General features: G+C 38.6%; 1 protein-coding gene across 2 annotated transcripts in view; it reads left to right on the forward strand.

Moving 5' to 3' along the window:
• GRB14 (growth factor receptor bound protein 14) overlaps positions 1–16314 on the forward strand; it is a gene marked incomplete at both ends in the record, with an annotated part of 131410 nt that overhangs the window by 77541 nt on the left and 37555 nt on the right. For both annotated transcript variants that reach the window (XM_080688989.1, XM_080688990.1), the window contains one exon: positions 601–757. In XM_080688989.1, coding sequence (XP_080545115.1) covers positions 601–757 — 157 coding nt within the window. The remainder of the gene's footprint in view (positions 1–600; positions 758–16314) is intronic.

Here is a 16314-nt window from a genome sequence, read left to right on the forward strand (position 1 = left end):
AAATGTTTCCCAGTATTCGATGAAGAAACTGTGGGGTATGTGTTTATATTCTATTGTATATGCCCATAATATATACATACAATGGAATATTAGTAAGCCTTAAAAAGGAGATTCTGCTTTTTGCCACAACATGTCTCAATCTGTAGGAATTTATGCTGAATGAAACAGCCAGGCACAGAAAGAAAAATATTGCATGCTCTGAATTATGCAGAGAATATTCTTTTAAAAAAAAGTCAAATATTCAGATAGAGAATAAAACATTGGTCACCAGGGACTTGGGTGGGGAGGAGAATAAAGAAGAGATATAAGGAATGAAAATTAAAAGGTAAGTAGGGTAAACAAGTCTACAGATTAATATATAACATGAGGGTTACTATTAATATTATATTGTATTTGGGATTTTTACTAAATGAGTAGATTTGAGTCTTCTTGCCATGTACAGAAAAATGGTAACCATATGAGATGATGGATATATTAATTTACTTCACTATATTGACTATGGTGGTAGCTCTATTATCTTATGGTATCATGTTCACATATCCAATAAAATTTATTCAAAAAAGAATATTTTAGCTTTTTTTCTTGTTTCTCCTGACACAGGTGATTAAAGTATACAGTGAAGATGAAACCAGCAGGGCTTTAGAGGTGCCCAGTGACATTACAGCCCGCGATGTCTGCCAGCTGTTGATCTTGAAGAATCATTATATTGATGACCACAATTGGACCCTTTTTGAGCACCTACCACATGTAGGTGTAGGTAAGGACACAGAATCTAAATCTCACATTGTTGTTTTTCTTAGAGTATAGATTGAATGGCAAAGACTTCAAATAGATACAGACAAAAGGTTTATGAATAGTCATTTTCTTTACTCTTTTTACTTTTCTTTGTTGGTGGTTAACAAAGAAAGCATAAAATTACTGAAGTATCTTTGGAAGCAACGATAGAAATATCAACAGTTTAGCAGCCTAGGTTGATATGGACTCTCGAGTGCATGTAATCTGGGATAATAGGCATGTGCCACTGTGCCTGCTTCTGAGTTCAAAATGATGGAGAGAGAGATTTCATAATAATTTTTGGAATACAATCAGAACTTTATGAGAAGCTGGTAAAACGAGGTGTGATCTGGACAAGTTTTTGCACTGATTACAGTGTGGGCCATTACAGGTATTCAGAGTGATGGCGGTCTCTTTTTCTCTTCCTCTTCTTCTTCCTTCCTCCTCCTCCTCTCCCTCCTCCTCCTCAGTCCTCCTCTTCTTATTCTTCCTTCTTCCTTCTCCTCCTCCTCCTCCTCTTCCTCCTACTCCTCCTCCCCTTCCTTCCTTCCTTCCTTCCTTCCTTCTTTCCTTCCTTCCTCTTCCTCCTCCTTGTTCCTTGTTCTTTTGATTCCCCTCTTCTCCACTCCCCTCACCTCCCCGTGTCTGTCTGTCTGTCTCTCTCTCTCCTATTGTGGATCAAACCTAAGCAAGTACTCTATCATGGAACTCTACCTCCTTCCACTCCAATGGTGGCTTTCTTAACAAGATAAGCCTAGGGTGTAGCTTGGAGGTAGAATGATAGAATGCCCCTTGGGTTCCATCTATAGTACTGCCAAAAAAAAAAAAAAAAAAAAAAAAAAAAAGGAATGTGTTCTTTACATTTTTATTGAAATCGGTAACTCCTTTACATTTTAAACATATAAACAGAAAGACTAAACCTTAATTTTTTAAATTGGAAATGCATCTCTATTATGAACTGTGGAAAGTTTTAAAATTTATTTTAATAAGTTATAAAGACTATTTCTCTACTAGGATGTGATAAGATTTGACAACAATTTTATTAATTGCTTTCTTAAAATAGCAGAAATAAACTTCCTCATGCTTCTAGAGGTCTGCAATCAGTAACACTGGACTGAAGTCAAGGCATCAGAAGGGATGTACTCTTTCTCTAGGAAGAAATGCATTTCTTGCCTCTTGCAGATTGTGGTGACATGGCTTTGTGGCTGCATCACTCCGATCTCTGTCCCCATGGTCAGATTATCTTCTCTTCTGTCTATGTCAAGTATCTTGATAGAGGGCATTCCAAGATAACTTAGAATAATCCATATAGTGAAGATCCTTAATTGAATCCTATCTGCAACCTAGAATAATCTCATAGTGAAGATCCTTAATTGAATCTTATCTGCATCTTCCCCCTCTTTTTTATTGAAGATGATACAGGTTCTAGCATTTAAAATGTGCTTGTCTTTGAGGGGATATTATTTAGTCTACCACAAATTCCTTTTCATTATATGTTAAAACACATTTAGTAATAAATCATCAAGATAATTTAAAATAACTTGTCATTGGCAGTTCAATTACTTCTTTTGTTTTAAGACTTGTGAAATAATTTTATACCTAGTCACTAATCATTCATATCCTCCATAGCTAACAGTATGTAAAATCATTCCTTTATTGGATACATTACAGGGTTTACAACCCAGAGGATTGTTCCAAAGGAAGGTTCAGTTCCAATGAGATGTTTGCCTTTCTCCTATGATTTGTGTGTGTGTGTGTGTGTGTGTGTGTGTGTGTGTGTGTGTGTGTGTAGCTAGGGATTGAACCCAGGGACACGCTGCCTTCCAGCTACATCTACAGCCCTTTGTATGTTTTATTTGGTTTGTTTGTTTGTGGTACTAGGGGTGGAACTCGGGCTTTTCTACCTCCAGACTCTACTCCCAGACCTATTTTTTATATTTTATTTGAAACAGTGTACCCTGTTGCTGAGAACCTCACTAAGTAGCTGAGGCTGCCTTTGAACCTGTGCAATCCTCCTGTCTCAGCCTCTCAAGCGCAGGGATTACAAGCATGCACCACCACACCCGGTGTATGTTTTATTTTGAAACAGGGTTTTACTAAATTTCTAAGGCTGGCCTCAAGCTTGTGATCCTCCTGCCTTAGGCTCCCAAGCACTGAGATTACAAGTGTCACCACCATACCTGGATGAAATGGAATTTTTAAAAATGATCTTGGAGGAAGTGTGTTCTTAAGATGATTCATTTTTAAAAGATTCTGGAAAATGATTTTGCTTCACACTACTTGCATTCCTTGAGTCTGTAGAAAGTGGATGGACTTCCAGTTTGATGGCCACTCTTGTAGGACAGGTCAGAGTCTGGGAGATGACAGAGTGAAACATGTAGGAAAAAAGAAGAGTTGCACAGTGTCATCTGGAGTTGGAACCTGAGGCCTCCCTAGCTGATGGCTGAGCCACAGTGGTGCCAGCTGATCTTGACAGCTGAGCCGAGACAGTCATATTCTAGCCAACAAAGCTGAAGTTTAGAAGGCAGCTCGACTGGCCAGGCAGCTTGCTGTCTCCTAGGACAGAAAAACCTCAACATAGATTTTCTTCATTGTCATTTGTGACTAATTTAACTTCCTGTTCCTGATAATTAATCTCCTAAACTACAATTTTCATTCCTAATAGATACCTACTGTATTTCAAATGTTTTAGTTTACTTATATTGATGGGAGTATAGCTGTTATTTATCATAATATATGATTAGTATTTTATACTTTATATTTTTTCTTTTGGGAGAACTTTAATTTTTTTTTTTTGCTAGAGTTATGAAAGTTTATCCTTAACAAGTAGATTTAAAGTTCAGTAAATGCAGTATCAGTTTTCACTGGCAACACTACAGATTGTTTATATTAAAGAATGAAGTGCCTAAGTCTATTGATGTCTATACTTAAAATGAAACACTGAAAATTAATTTGAGCCACATACTAAATAAAGTTTTAAGCATCAAATAGTAATAAGTGTATTTTTACACTTATATTTTCTAGAAATTGCTAGAAATTTTCTATAAAAATAATTTATAATAATTTAAAACTAATTTTCTAGAAGATTTTTAGAAAATTAATTTGAGCTACATATTAAATTTAAACTATTAGATATCAAATAATATAAGGGTTTTTTACACTTATATTTTGTTCATTTGTCTGTTCCTTCCTTTCTTCCTCTGGGGATTGAACCCAAAGGGCATCCTACCTCTGAACTATACCCATAGCCCTTTATTTTTATTATTATTATTTTTAAATTTTGAAACAGGGTCTCACTAAATTGTAGAGAGCCTCACTAATTTGCTGAGGCTGACTTTGAACCTGTGATCCTCCTGTCTCATCCTCCCAAATACTAAGATTACATGTGTAGGCCACTTGGACTGCCTACTCTTATGTTCTGTAGAAATTGCTAGCCGAGTGTGGTGGCGCACACTTATAATCCCAGCATTTGGGAGGCTAAGACAGGAGGATCGTGGTTTGCAGACAGCCTCTGCTACTTAAGTGAGCCCCTTTGCAACTCAGTGAGACCCTGTTTCAAAATAAAGAATAAAAAATAGGGCTGGGGTGTAGCTTGGGTGTTTTATCCCCAGTATCGTAAAAAAAAAAAAAAAAATTGCTAAAACAAAGTCAAGTATGTGAAAAATATGAGATAAAATTTTAGTTCTGAAGCTTTCTGGCATTCTTTTTCTTTTTCACTCAGATTAGATATTTAAACAAAATAGTTGCAAACATTAATTATACGCCCAATACTAACACATATTATATTAAGTAGTTTCCAGTTATTTATCTAGCAATATAAAAGGAGAATAACTACTTTGAGGTTCTGTGCTCTCCCTCAGCATTACATATGAACGGACAGATGTATCTTTGAAATGTTTTTTGTTGTTGTTTTTGCTTTTGTGAAGATTAAAAATACTCTAGCAACAGTTTTTGCACTTGCATATTAAAGGGAATGAAATGAACTGGAGTGTTTTTCTCTTTAAACATGATACATCAGCTACAGATGTCCTCTGTCAGTGAAAGAACCTCGGTACCTGCATCTGCAAGTCTTCTGGAACTGACGTAACCAAAGGACAACTGTTTGCCAAAGTTTTGGTGATCAGCGAGTCAGAGTCAGCTCTGCAGATTGCTTAGGGGACATTCTTGACCTCTTTAAACCAAAATAATAGATTTTCCTTGAATAGAATTTAGAAGGGATTAGGTAGCATCTATTATTTAAAAAAATATTTTTTATGATTCTGGAGAGCTAACCCAGGGCCTTATATATGCCAGGCAAGCACTCTAACATTGGCTACCCCTAGCCCTAACATTATTTAAAAATAATTCAGCCCACTGAATGGGGGTGGTGCAGATCTGTAATCCCTGTACTTGGGAGGCTGAGACAGGAGGATCACAGTTTGAGGACAACCTCAGCAACTTAGAAAAACCTTTGGCAGCTAGTGAGACCTGGTTTCAAATAAAAACTAAAGAGGGTTGGAAGGTGTGGCTTAGGCAGAATGTCCCTGGGCTCAATCCTTAGTAAAAATAAATAAGTAAATAAAAAATAATATATCAATTCATTATAAATTACTGGGAAATGAAAATGTCAAGAATTAAACATAATTATAATTTCTCAAACTTGGATAACTTCTTGTTAGCATTTCAAAGTTATCTTTAACTAGTTTCTGTATTTTAACATAATCTATTTGTTCTTGTTTTGATAGACCACTTTTCTTTTTGTGCACTAAAAATATATCTGAGCATTTTTAGTTTTTTACTGTTCGTTTTACGGATTCCACATAATGGAGGAACTCCTTCTACCTCCCCTGGCTACCTTCCCTACACAGTTTAGCAACTACTTACAGATAACTTAGTACCGATCTTTATACACTTTTGTAGATCCTGGGGATACATTATGATAAATTGGCAGAAAGCATTGCCCTTGAGAGTTTGCAGTTTAGCAGGGAGAGAAGGACAAGAACAAGTAAGTGGCTGGTTTATCTCTTAGATGACTATAAGCTCAAGGGAGGGCAGGGATCCAGAAGAGACACAGCCAGTGCTGGGGTGGAAGGGAGAGTTGTACTTTAAATAGAGGCCAGGGAACACCTCCATGACAGGATGAGGCCTGAGCAGAGACCTAACGCACTAGAGACAGGCTTTGCAGATGCGTGGAGGCTGTTCTGGACAGAGGGGGCAGTAAATGGAAGGGCCCAGAGGTGGCCATGAGCTCTTGTGCAGGGAGCAGCACAGAGGCCATTGTGCCTGGAGTGGAGTTAATAAGATGGAGAGTGATGGGAAACTTCACAGACCTTCCATGGGGTCAGATCATGTAGGGTCTCAAATGCCATGCATGGGGCCTGGCTTTCACACAGAGAGAAAGTTTGACTTAGAAAAGCAATTTAAGGAAGCAGTATGAGGAAGCAATTGGGGAAGTTTGAGTTAGAGAAGCAGTATGATCTGATTTACTGTGTGTGTGTGTGTGTGTGTGTGTGTGTGTGTGTGTGTGTGTGTGTATATGTGTGTGTGCGCGCGCGCGCGAGCGTGTGTAGTAGTGGGGGTTGAACCCAGGAGCATTCTACCATTGACATACACCCCCAACTTTGTTTTTTATTTTGAAACATGGTCTCACTAAGTTGCTGGGGCTGGTCTTGTACCCGTGATCCTCCTGTCTTGGCCTCTTAAATACTAGAATTAACAGGCATGCACCATGTTGCCCAGGTCTACTTTACTTTTAAATGTATACACTAACCTGGGCATGATGGATGGTTAACACACTTCTGATCCCAGTACTTGGGAGTCTGAGACTAGAGAATTTCAGATTCAAAGCCACTCACAGCAACCTAGCAAGAGGTTGTTTTAAAAAATAGAAAATAAAATAGGGCTGGGGTACAGCTCAGTGGTAGAACCGGTTCTACCCTAGTACCACACTAGTACCTAGTACCACAAAAAATAACCCCCTAAAATGTCTATACTACTATAGAGGCTAGGATTTATTTATTTATTTTTGGTGGTACTGGGGTTCCTGGAAACCCTTCTACCTCGGGGCTACACTCCCAGACCTATTTTACACTTTATTTGGAAACAGAGTCTCTTAAGCCAGCGCGGCTGGCTTCGAACTTACGCGATCTTCCTGTCTCCGCCTCCCAAGTGTAGGATTTAATTTTTAATCCTTAAAGGCTAGGCAACTTTAGTTTGCCTTTTTTATTTTTTAATTTTTTTAATTTACTTTTTATTGGTGCAATGTATTCATACATCATAATGGTATAAAGAAAATACTTTTGTAGACATACATGCATACATTGCCCAGTTAGCCCCTACCCGATCCCCACCCCGTTCCCTCCCCATCCTTCCTTCCCATGTTTGGCTTAGTGGTTGACATCTAGTTTTATAGCAATTTATCCAATATTAACGATGATAATCTCACATAACAGTTTTATTTGTCTGATACCAAGCTTTTGATGACTTAAAGATAACATTTCAATATTTCTTTTTGCTTTCTTTCTTACCAGAGGATTTTTTTTCTTTTCTTTTTTTTTTTTTTAGGTGAAACTATCATACATTTATTTATTTATTTTCAGAAAAAACCTATCCTGATATGGAATATGGACTCTAGATACCCAAAACAATCTCAAAGAAGAACAAAGCTAGAAGATGTATATTTTTTTATTTCAAACCATATAAAGCTACAATAATTGAAACAGTGTAGTACTGTTCTAAAGGCAGATATATAAACCATTTGAATTAAATAAAAGCCTAGAGATAAATTCTTCCATATATTGTCAAGTTATTTTATATATTGTCAAATTATTTTGACAAGGTTTCCATGAACATTTGGTGGAGGAAATACTAATCTTTTAACTAAATATTGTTGAAAAATAATAATTACATGAAAAAGAATAAAATTGGACCCTTACCTAATCCCATATACAAATATTAACTCAAAATAGATATATAAATATAAATATAAATCTTAATACTAAATATAAATCTTAATACTATAAACTTTTAGAAGAAAATCTGGGTCATAAAACCTCACAACATTGAAATTGGCAGTGATTTCTTGGATATAATTTCAATGGCATAGGCAACAAAAGGGTAAATAAACTCCCTAAAAAATAAAAAAAATATTGTATATCCAAAGACAATGTAAACAGAGTTAAAAGTTACTGATTGAATGGGATAAAATATTTCCAAATGCTATATCTGAAGGTATATTAATATTCCAACTAGAAATCCTAAAAATTAGCAACAATAAAAGCAAACAATACAATTTAGAGATAGGTAAAAGACTAACATAAATAATGAAACTCCACAGATAACCAATCTTAGTTGTCTATTGGATGGAAAATCTTGTTTCTCTGGTTTTGGTGTGTGTTACCTATTTCTTCTTTGTAGTTAATCTCTTTGAGTATTTTCTCTAGCGCTGTTTTGAAGACATAAATTCCTTCAGTTTCTATTTGTCGTGGAAGCTTCTTATTTCCCCATCTAATTTGATAGAAAGTTTTGCTGGGTAGGAAATTTTTGGCTGGAAGTTGTTTTCTTTCAGAGTTTGGTATATGTTACTCCAAGCCCTTCTGGCTTTCATGACTTGGTTTGGGAAGTCTAGAGTGATTTTAATTGGTTTGCCTCTGAATGTCACTTGGCCCTTTGGTTTTGTTGCCTTTAAGATTCTCTGCTTGGCTTCCACATTGGTCATTTTGACAATTATGTGGCGTGGGGATCCTCTTCTCCGATCCTGTCTAAAGGGAGTTCTATAAGTTTCCTGGACCTGTGTATTGACCTCTTGCTCTACGTTTGGAAAATTTTCTGCTATTACTTCCTTGAAGATATTGTTGATCTCTTTGGTTTCACCTTCTTTTCTCTCCTCTATTCCAATTATTCTTAGGTTAGCTCTCTTAACATGGGCCCATATTTCTTCAATGTCAGATTCCTGCTGTTGTATTTTTTTTTCTAAATTAGAAACTATGTGTTCATTTATTGAATGATCATCTTCTAGGAGCGAGATTCTATTCTCCATGTGGTCTAATAGGTTGTTTGTACTTTGAATTGAGGACTTTACTTCATTAATTGCATCCTTTATCTCTCTTTGGCTCTCTCTGAATTCTTTTCGAAACACCTCTATTATTTCTTTTCTTTTTTTTTTTTTTCTGGTGGTACTGGGGTTCCTGGAAGCCCTTTTACCTCCGGTATACACTCCCACAGGCTACACTCCCAGACCTATTTTTTAACATTTTTATGTGGAAACAGAGTCTCTTAAGCCAGCGAGGCTGGCTCCAAAACAGCGCGATCCTCCTGTCTCCACCTCCCAAGTGCGGGGATTACAAGTGTGTGCCACCACGCCCAGCACACCTCTATTATTTCTACAGTTATTTTCCTTATTTGATCTTCTAGAAATCTCTTAATTTCTGTTTTATCAGGTACTGATGTTGTGGGGTTGTGGGCATTCATTGCTCCATTGTTATTCCTCTTTCCCATGATTTCAGAAGTTTGTGCCTTCTCTGGGTTCTTCCCTTGGGTTACTACGACTTCTAAGGTGCTCTGGATCTCGAGTCTGTGGTATCTCAGTCACCACTACTCCTTTACTGGGTTGTATCACAGAGTCTCAGACCCTGGGAGTCAATCGAGGCTGCTTTAGACCATGGGGGATTGCCAGATTGGGCGTTCTCCTATGGTGTGATATCTCTGCCTCTGCCACTCCCCCACTGGGTCAAGTCCCTGGGAGTACAGTACTGGGATTTCTCCTCTAGGGGCCCCAATTTGACTCAATGTTGAGTGCACAGATGGAGCTGTTGTGAACTCGGTGAATTCGCTGCTGCTGCCACTGGTAACAATATGGCGCTACTGCTGCGCCCTTGGCCGTGAGGCTGGCATATTTCTTTTCTGTTTTTGAGCTCCTCTCTGAGCCCCTGCAGGATGTACTGAGCCCAGCCTCTGGGAGCTTTAGACACTCCCTGTGCCAAGAAATCTGCCGAATTCCTCCCGGCTGACCCACAGCGGCTCACCTCGGCTCGCTGTCCGCCGCTCCTCTCTGGAGCTTGGTGGGCTGTTGAGTGCGTTGGTCTGGTGCCTTCCGGTGAGCTCGCCGCTCCCGCCGGCAGTAAGGCGCTGCTTCCGTGTCCTCAGGTGTGAGGCCGGCTTATCTCCTCTGTGGCTCTGAGCTCCGTTATGAGTGTTATGAGTTCCCTTCCTCTCTGGAGCCTGGTGCTGCAAGGGAAAATGGCACCCGCTGCTTCACGCTGCAGCTCCGGCTACAGCACTGCAGTCTGGTTTCTGGTGTCTCGTTTTTCCAGCCCTCTTTTTCTCTGTCCCTTGAAATTACATTTTTTGTTTCTCTGCTGATGGTGTTTTCTGGCTATGAAAGGTGCTGATTTTGTGGTAATAGAGATTGGTTCTCTTCTCTCTCTCACTTCTGTAGTTGGACTTGTCCCGCAGTGGCCTATTCAGAGATGATCTCATATTTATGAAATTTAGTATTTGTGAGATTCTGAGGCCTTCTAGGCAGGAAAATCTGTATTTACAACATAGATGAAAATTGGGGGGGGGTTTCTATACTTTAATTCATGTTAATGAATAAAATAAACCAACCGAAGTTTTAGAGTCATTCTGTATTGCAAACAGATATGTTAGTTTTGTTGCTTTGACCCTTTAAACCATACTATGAAGTACTAAAATCAGAAGGGAAATACTTGATGTTCAAATGTAATAGGTTCTTGGAAACTAAACTCTATTCTCAGAGGGACATTTTCTTTTCTTTTCTTTTTTTTTTTTTTGGTGGTACTGGGGTTCCTGGAAGCCCTTCTACCTCCGGGCTACACTCCCAGACCTATTTTTTACATTTTCATTTTGGAAACAGGGTCTCCTAAACCAGCGCGCGCGGCTGGCTTCGAACCTGCGTGATCCTCCTGTCTCTGCCTCCCAAGCGCGGGGATTACAAGCGTGCGCCACCACGCCCGGCTCAGAGGGACATTTTCTACATCAAACTTAACCTCAATCTTGTTAGTATTTTGTAATATGAATGTACATGTGTGATAACCACTATTAATGCACCTAAAAGGTATGTATTTTAATATCCATTCTACATATAGTAGTACAAGAACTTGGAGATGATGACCTTATTCATTCTCAAACATTACCCAAGTCTGGATTCTGTCACTTTCTAAAGGCCACATTTTCCACTGAAGGAAGCTGGTTTATTCTCACTCCAATAGGTGAAGCAGATGTTCCCAGGAATGTGTGATAGGTTTGTCTCTATTTTGCCCTACACTTCTCTCTCATGCCATAATTTGAAATCTGAACTCCCAAGAACATTTCAGATAACTTTTCTTACCAAGTAGTAAAAAAGTTACTAGGGTCAAGCTGAGACAACCTGGTTCACTTTATAGCAAAGCCATATATTTATATGAGCAACAGGATAGATCATGCTGAAAATTATCTATTCTTGAATTTGTATGAAACATGAATGGCCATAGTATATTGGAATTTTGAATAGAGTAGCAAAGTATCATATCTTCTGCCCATGTTTATTTATATATTATTTATTTTTTGGTACCGGGGATTGAACCCAGGGACATTATACCTCCGAGTTTACATCCCTAGCCTAATATTTTACTCATTATTTTGAAACAGGGTCTCATGAAGTTGCAGAGGATCTCACTAAGTAGCTATGGTTGGCAGTGAACCCGGATCCTCTAGTCTCAGCCTCCCAAGTACTGGGATTCCAAGCATGCTCTACCATGCCCGGCTTCATATATATTAATACATATAGCTGAGAATTTTATAATGCTGGCGATTAGAACCCACAGCCTTATATATACTTAGCTCATGCTCTACCACTGAATTCACCCCCAGCCCACTGCTGAGATTTTAATAGGCAGAATAATAAATCATTGAAATCAGCGAAATATCTTAATTTTGTAATAAATCTCTGAAATGCCTGATTTTGGATTATGATGCGGCTGTAAATGAACATGCAGATTTTGTATTTTTGTTTGTTTTTGTGGTTCCAGGACTTGAACCAAATGCATTCTAAGTCCAAGCTATACATCCTGCCCTTTTTTTTGTTGTTGTTTTGAAGCAGGGTCTCAGCCAGCCAAGTTGCTGAGGCTAGTCTTGAACCTGTGATCCTCCTGTCTCAGACTTCCAAGTACTGGGATTACAGGCATGAACCACCACGCTCTGTTTGTACACACAGACATTGAAATAAATATGCCACAATATCAGCGACAATTCTCTCTCATGAATGGATAAACCAGGTTTTGTAGCTGGTGTGTTTGCTCAATGGCCACTGGGTGTCACTGTCGTTCCCCAGATGGAAGCCTTTGCTTTTACAGCCAGTGAAGAGAAAGTTGGTGGGGGAGTGGATGCCAGCTTCAAGTCCTCTGGAACTTAATGGAATCCATGTTTGTCTTGCTCCCATTTTGATTTCTAATTGAAGCCCTGGTAAGGAAGCAGCAGCAATTAACACAGTACCTCAAGCGCATACCTACAGACTCGTTGGAAGAGGAATTAATTGTATTTTAGTGTCGTTGCTAGGGACGGCTGAGATTTCCATTGTGGATATCATTGTGGAGTGGCTTTAATAAGCAAAATGAATGACTGGAGGCTTTTAATGAAAGCATTTTTATGTGTGAAGCCGTATCCACGGGCTCTCTTTAACAGGAGCACTGCACAGCCCAGGGAGGGGAGCTGTTCAGTTTGAAGCTGCCCCTACACTGTTTTATATATTTATTTATTTTTAGAAAAACAGGCAATGCTGTTTCTGTTGTCTGGAGTGGATTTGGAGTTGTACTTTCTGTACTGTTTACAGTCCATCAACATTCATAATGGGATCTCCTTCCTCACCTGCAAAAAAAAGTTAACAAAGCCTTTGGGACATGCGGCCCTGTTTCTTCTATGCAGAAAATCAGGTGGCCTCACCTCCTGAGATTTGCAGGGACCTAATGCCCTGGTGGAGAACACAGCCCCAAAAAAGGAAGTATTTAAACAGAAACAGTGGGAAGTAACTGCAGCTAAGTCTGCCTCCTGATTCAGCCCATTTTTCCTTAGACATATTCTCATAGCCTCCGCTGCCGGAGTTCAAATTCCACTACTCTCTCCTTAGGCATTATGTTGGAATGGACAATGGGACCAGATCAACTGGTCCTCTTGCCTCTAGCCATACCAAGGTTATCCACTGAAAGAATGCTGGGCATGTTGGCGCACACTTGTAATCCTAGCATTTGGGAGGCAGAGACAGGAGGAAAGAAAGAAAAGAGAGAAAGCAAGCAACCATACCTGGTTTTCACTGCATTCCCACCAAGGTCCTTTGTGGGGTTATGGCACCTGTGGCCTCCTACCCTGCCCAGCTGCAGCTGGTGTCCACCCCCACCCTCACAGTTTCCACTTTAGGGAGCCGCCTACAGGCCGCTGCAGGCACCACAGGTTCCGCCCATTGTCCAGGCTCCTGAGGCTGAAGTTCTCAGGAGTCCCTGTCCTCTTCTTCTTTATCTGGCTAACTGCTGTGTATCTTTCAAAGCTTCACCACTGTAATTAAAAGTGGCTGAAAAGCATAACACCTGGCCCTTTCTTAAACATACCTATAAAAACAAACTAAAGATGATCCTCTCGGCTGTCCAGGGCGACTGATAGCTAAATTAGTGCCACTGTCTGGGGAAGGTTAAGAGAGAAGAGCAGGTGGGGGCATCTTATGCTCAGCGTCCTGCAGTGCGTCACCCTTCCCATCTGAGAGTAGGCAGGGAGGGAGGCACATCTGCCTCGTTCCTACCCCTATTCCCAGCTGCGCGCACTGCTGTCTTCTGAAGCTGGTTCTTGAGATGAGGTTGCTGGCACCACCTATTCTCATACATCTCTGAAAATGAAAAAAGGAAAGTTAGCAACAATTTCTGTCCTCGGATGGGATGCTCCACTATAGATGGGTGTGGGAAACAAACAGCTTGGACAAGAATTAGATAGGAGACTGTTGCTGAAGCACATTGTTTACAATATCATGTAACCAGGAAAGTAAAGTCTAATGGTGTCATATGGCATTTTATACATTATGGTGCACCTATAAGATGTAACACTTTTGGTCTTAGAGCTTTTGGTCATGTTTTTGAAGTTTATCCTTTTTAAATACTGATGTCGCCAAATGTAGAATCATAATGGTCATTGAATAAAGGTAGTATGTATACATATATAATGTTTCTGAAATTTTATAAAAGAGATACATACATACCCGCCTGCAGATCCAGAGAAAAAGACAAGAAGGGGGTATACTGAAAGGTTATGTGGTTATCCCTGCCTGATATATTTAAAGATGGATTATGATTCTTAGTTGCCTGCACTTCTAACATTTTCTCTAATAATAAAATATATTCTTTTAGAAATCAAGCAAAAAGAAACAAACACAATTTTCAATAAAGATAATCTCAAAGATTTAGCTCAAGTTTCTTCCTGAAGCCCAAATACCCATCTTATTTGCTGCTAAAATTTTCTACCACTATCTTAATAGTGATCATATTATTCTAATTAGATAAGAATTCCATGAGAGCAGGGACTGGTGTGTATGTGTGTATCTCTATATCTATATCTATCTATCTATCTATCTATCTATCTATCTATCTATCTATATCTTTGACACCCAGGGTGAAAGACAAATAAATATCTAAATCATAAGATACTCTTATCAAATAATTCAAAGGGTAGATTATATAGTACAGAAAAGGAAGAGGCTTGGAAAGGAGACAAAAGAAATCCCATACCTTATCCAGATGGGCCTTTACTGAGTCCTTAAAGAGTGCACTGGGTAACTTGGAATTTCTGTAACCTGGTTAGCTTGAGATAACATATATGCAGGCGTTTTGTAGAAAATAGGCTTTCTGTGAATGTAAGTTGAAATCGTTCAGTCGAGTTAACGCAGAGTATTTCAATTTGCTAAAGAATGAACTGTAAGGCCTTTTTAGTCAAGCTGAAGTGTCAAGATTGTCCTATTATTGTACTTGGGAAGTTGAATCTGGCAGTGGCAATTTTCTGGTGGATCCTGGAAGTATTAAGTAGTATTCTTAGGTTAAGAAACCTTTTAGAAATTGAGCCCCATTTTATTCCTTGCTTCTCCAGTTTTTGTTTTGCTTGGTTAGAGGCTGTTCATTTTTATCTGAAAATAAGATTGACAAAATGTATGTAGTTTCTACCTAGCACAGAGAAGTACAAGGACCATTTGTCTCCTGGAGTTTCCTGCAACAAAGGTGTACAAAGAATTGTTTTCTGGGTGAATTAGAGGTAAAAGCCACTTTTGTTTCTTCTCTTATCAAGTGATGAGAAGAGCAGGGACTCAGGTTTCTATTTGAGCGCCACGCTGTACTTTCAGTAGATTCAGCGAAGAAATCCAGGCAGAAGGTCACAGGTGAGCACTTTCCATTCTTGGAGGATTGAGGTTTTTTAAAAGACTTGGAAGTTAAATCAACAGTTTCAGAAGAAACTTCTTTCTTCTTTTTCTTTCTTCTTTTTCTTTTGAAAGAACAAACCCTGAAAATTAATAAAATTGAATTGCCTAGAGTTATTATTATTTGATACTATTTTTCATTTACCATAAGGCGTCATTGATATATTAGAAGCAAAACTAAAACATTTAACAGTATGCAGTTTTGTTTTTAAGAAGCTTTTTAAACAATTTTGAAGTTTCTCTTCCATTTTCTGCCTTCTTGGTTGTTCTTTTGGAGTAATTTAAGAAGTCTTTCTTCATATTTTTCTTTCTACACTTAAGTGGTATTTGACAATCATAGTTCACTTTTCAATGTCTGGAGAATAACTTCAAGAAGACTTTTAAAAATAAAATTAACCAGGGGTAGGAATTATGAAAGTTAGGAATAAAATGATAAAAATATAATTGTAAAATTTAATAATTATATTTAAAACAGAACGTTAGATTTTATGAAGTTTTTAAAAATCAACTCTTTAAAATAATAATGATGAATTTTTGTGAAAGCAGTTTGGGGTCGCAAATGGTAACTCAAAAGTGTCTGATTTCATTCGGCTTTTCAACATTGCAGCAAAGAGTTCCTAGTTATAGAATTAATATATTTCTTTTGGGTATTTAAAAAAAATGGCCAGGCATGGTGGTACACACCTGGTAACCCAATACTTGGGAGATTGAGACAGAAGGATCACAGGTTTGAGGCCAGCCTTCTTACTTAGAGAGACCCTGGGCAACTTAGTGAGACCCTCTTTCAAAATAAAAAATAGAGCTGGGGGTATTGCTCAAAGGTAGAATGTCCCTGGGTTCAATCTCCAGAATAAAAAACAGAACAAAACAAAACATCTCACACCTAAACCAAACTAAACAAAAACCCATGTGTTATAAATTAGTTCCTAGGATTACTTAGTTGGTTAAATTTTGCTTGTTATTCGAATATTGCTACAGGAGGAATTCCATGGAGTGTATGGGAGGCCGTTGCATCAACGCTGTGCTATGCTTCCCTTGGGTCTTGGTAGTGACGTCTTATGACTTAACCTTGGCAGAATACAGTTGGTCTCCAGCAACTTTTCACCTCCCCTTTGGGCATT

Source organism: Muscardinus avellanarius (assembly GCF_963383645.1).
Source record: "Muscardinus avellanarius genome assembly, chromosome: 2".
Taxonomy (NCBI): Eukaryota; Metazoa; Chordata; class Mammalia; order Rodentia; family Gliridae; genus Muscardinus; species Muscardinus avellanarius.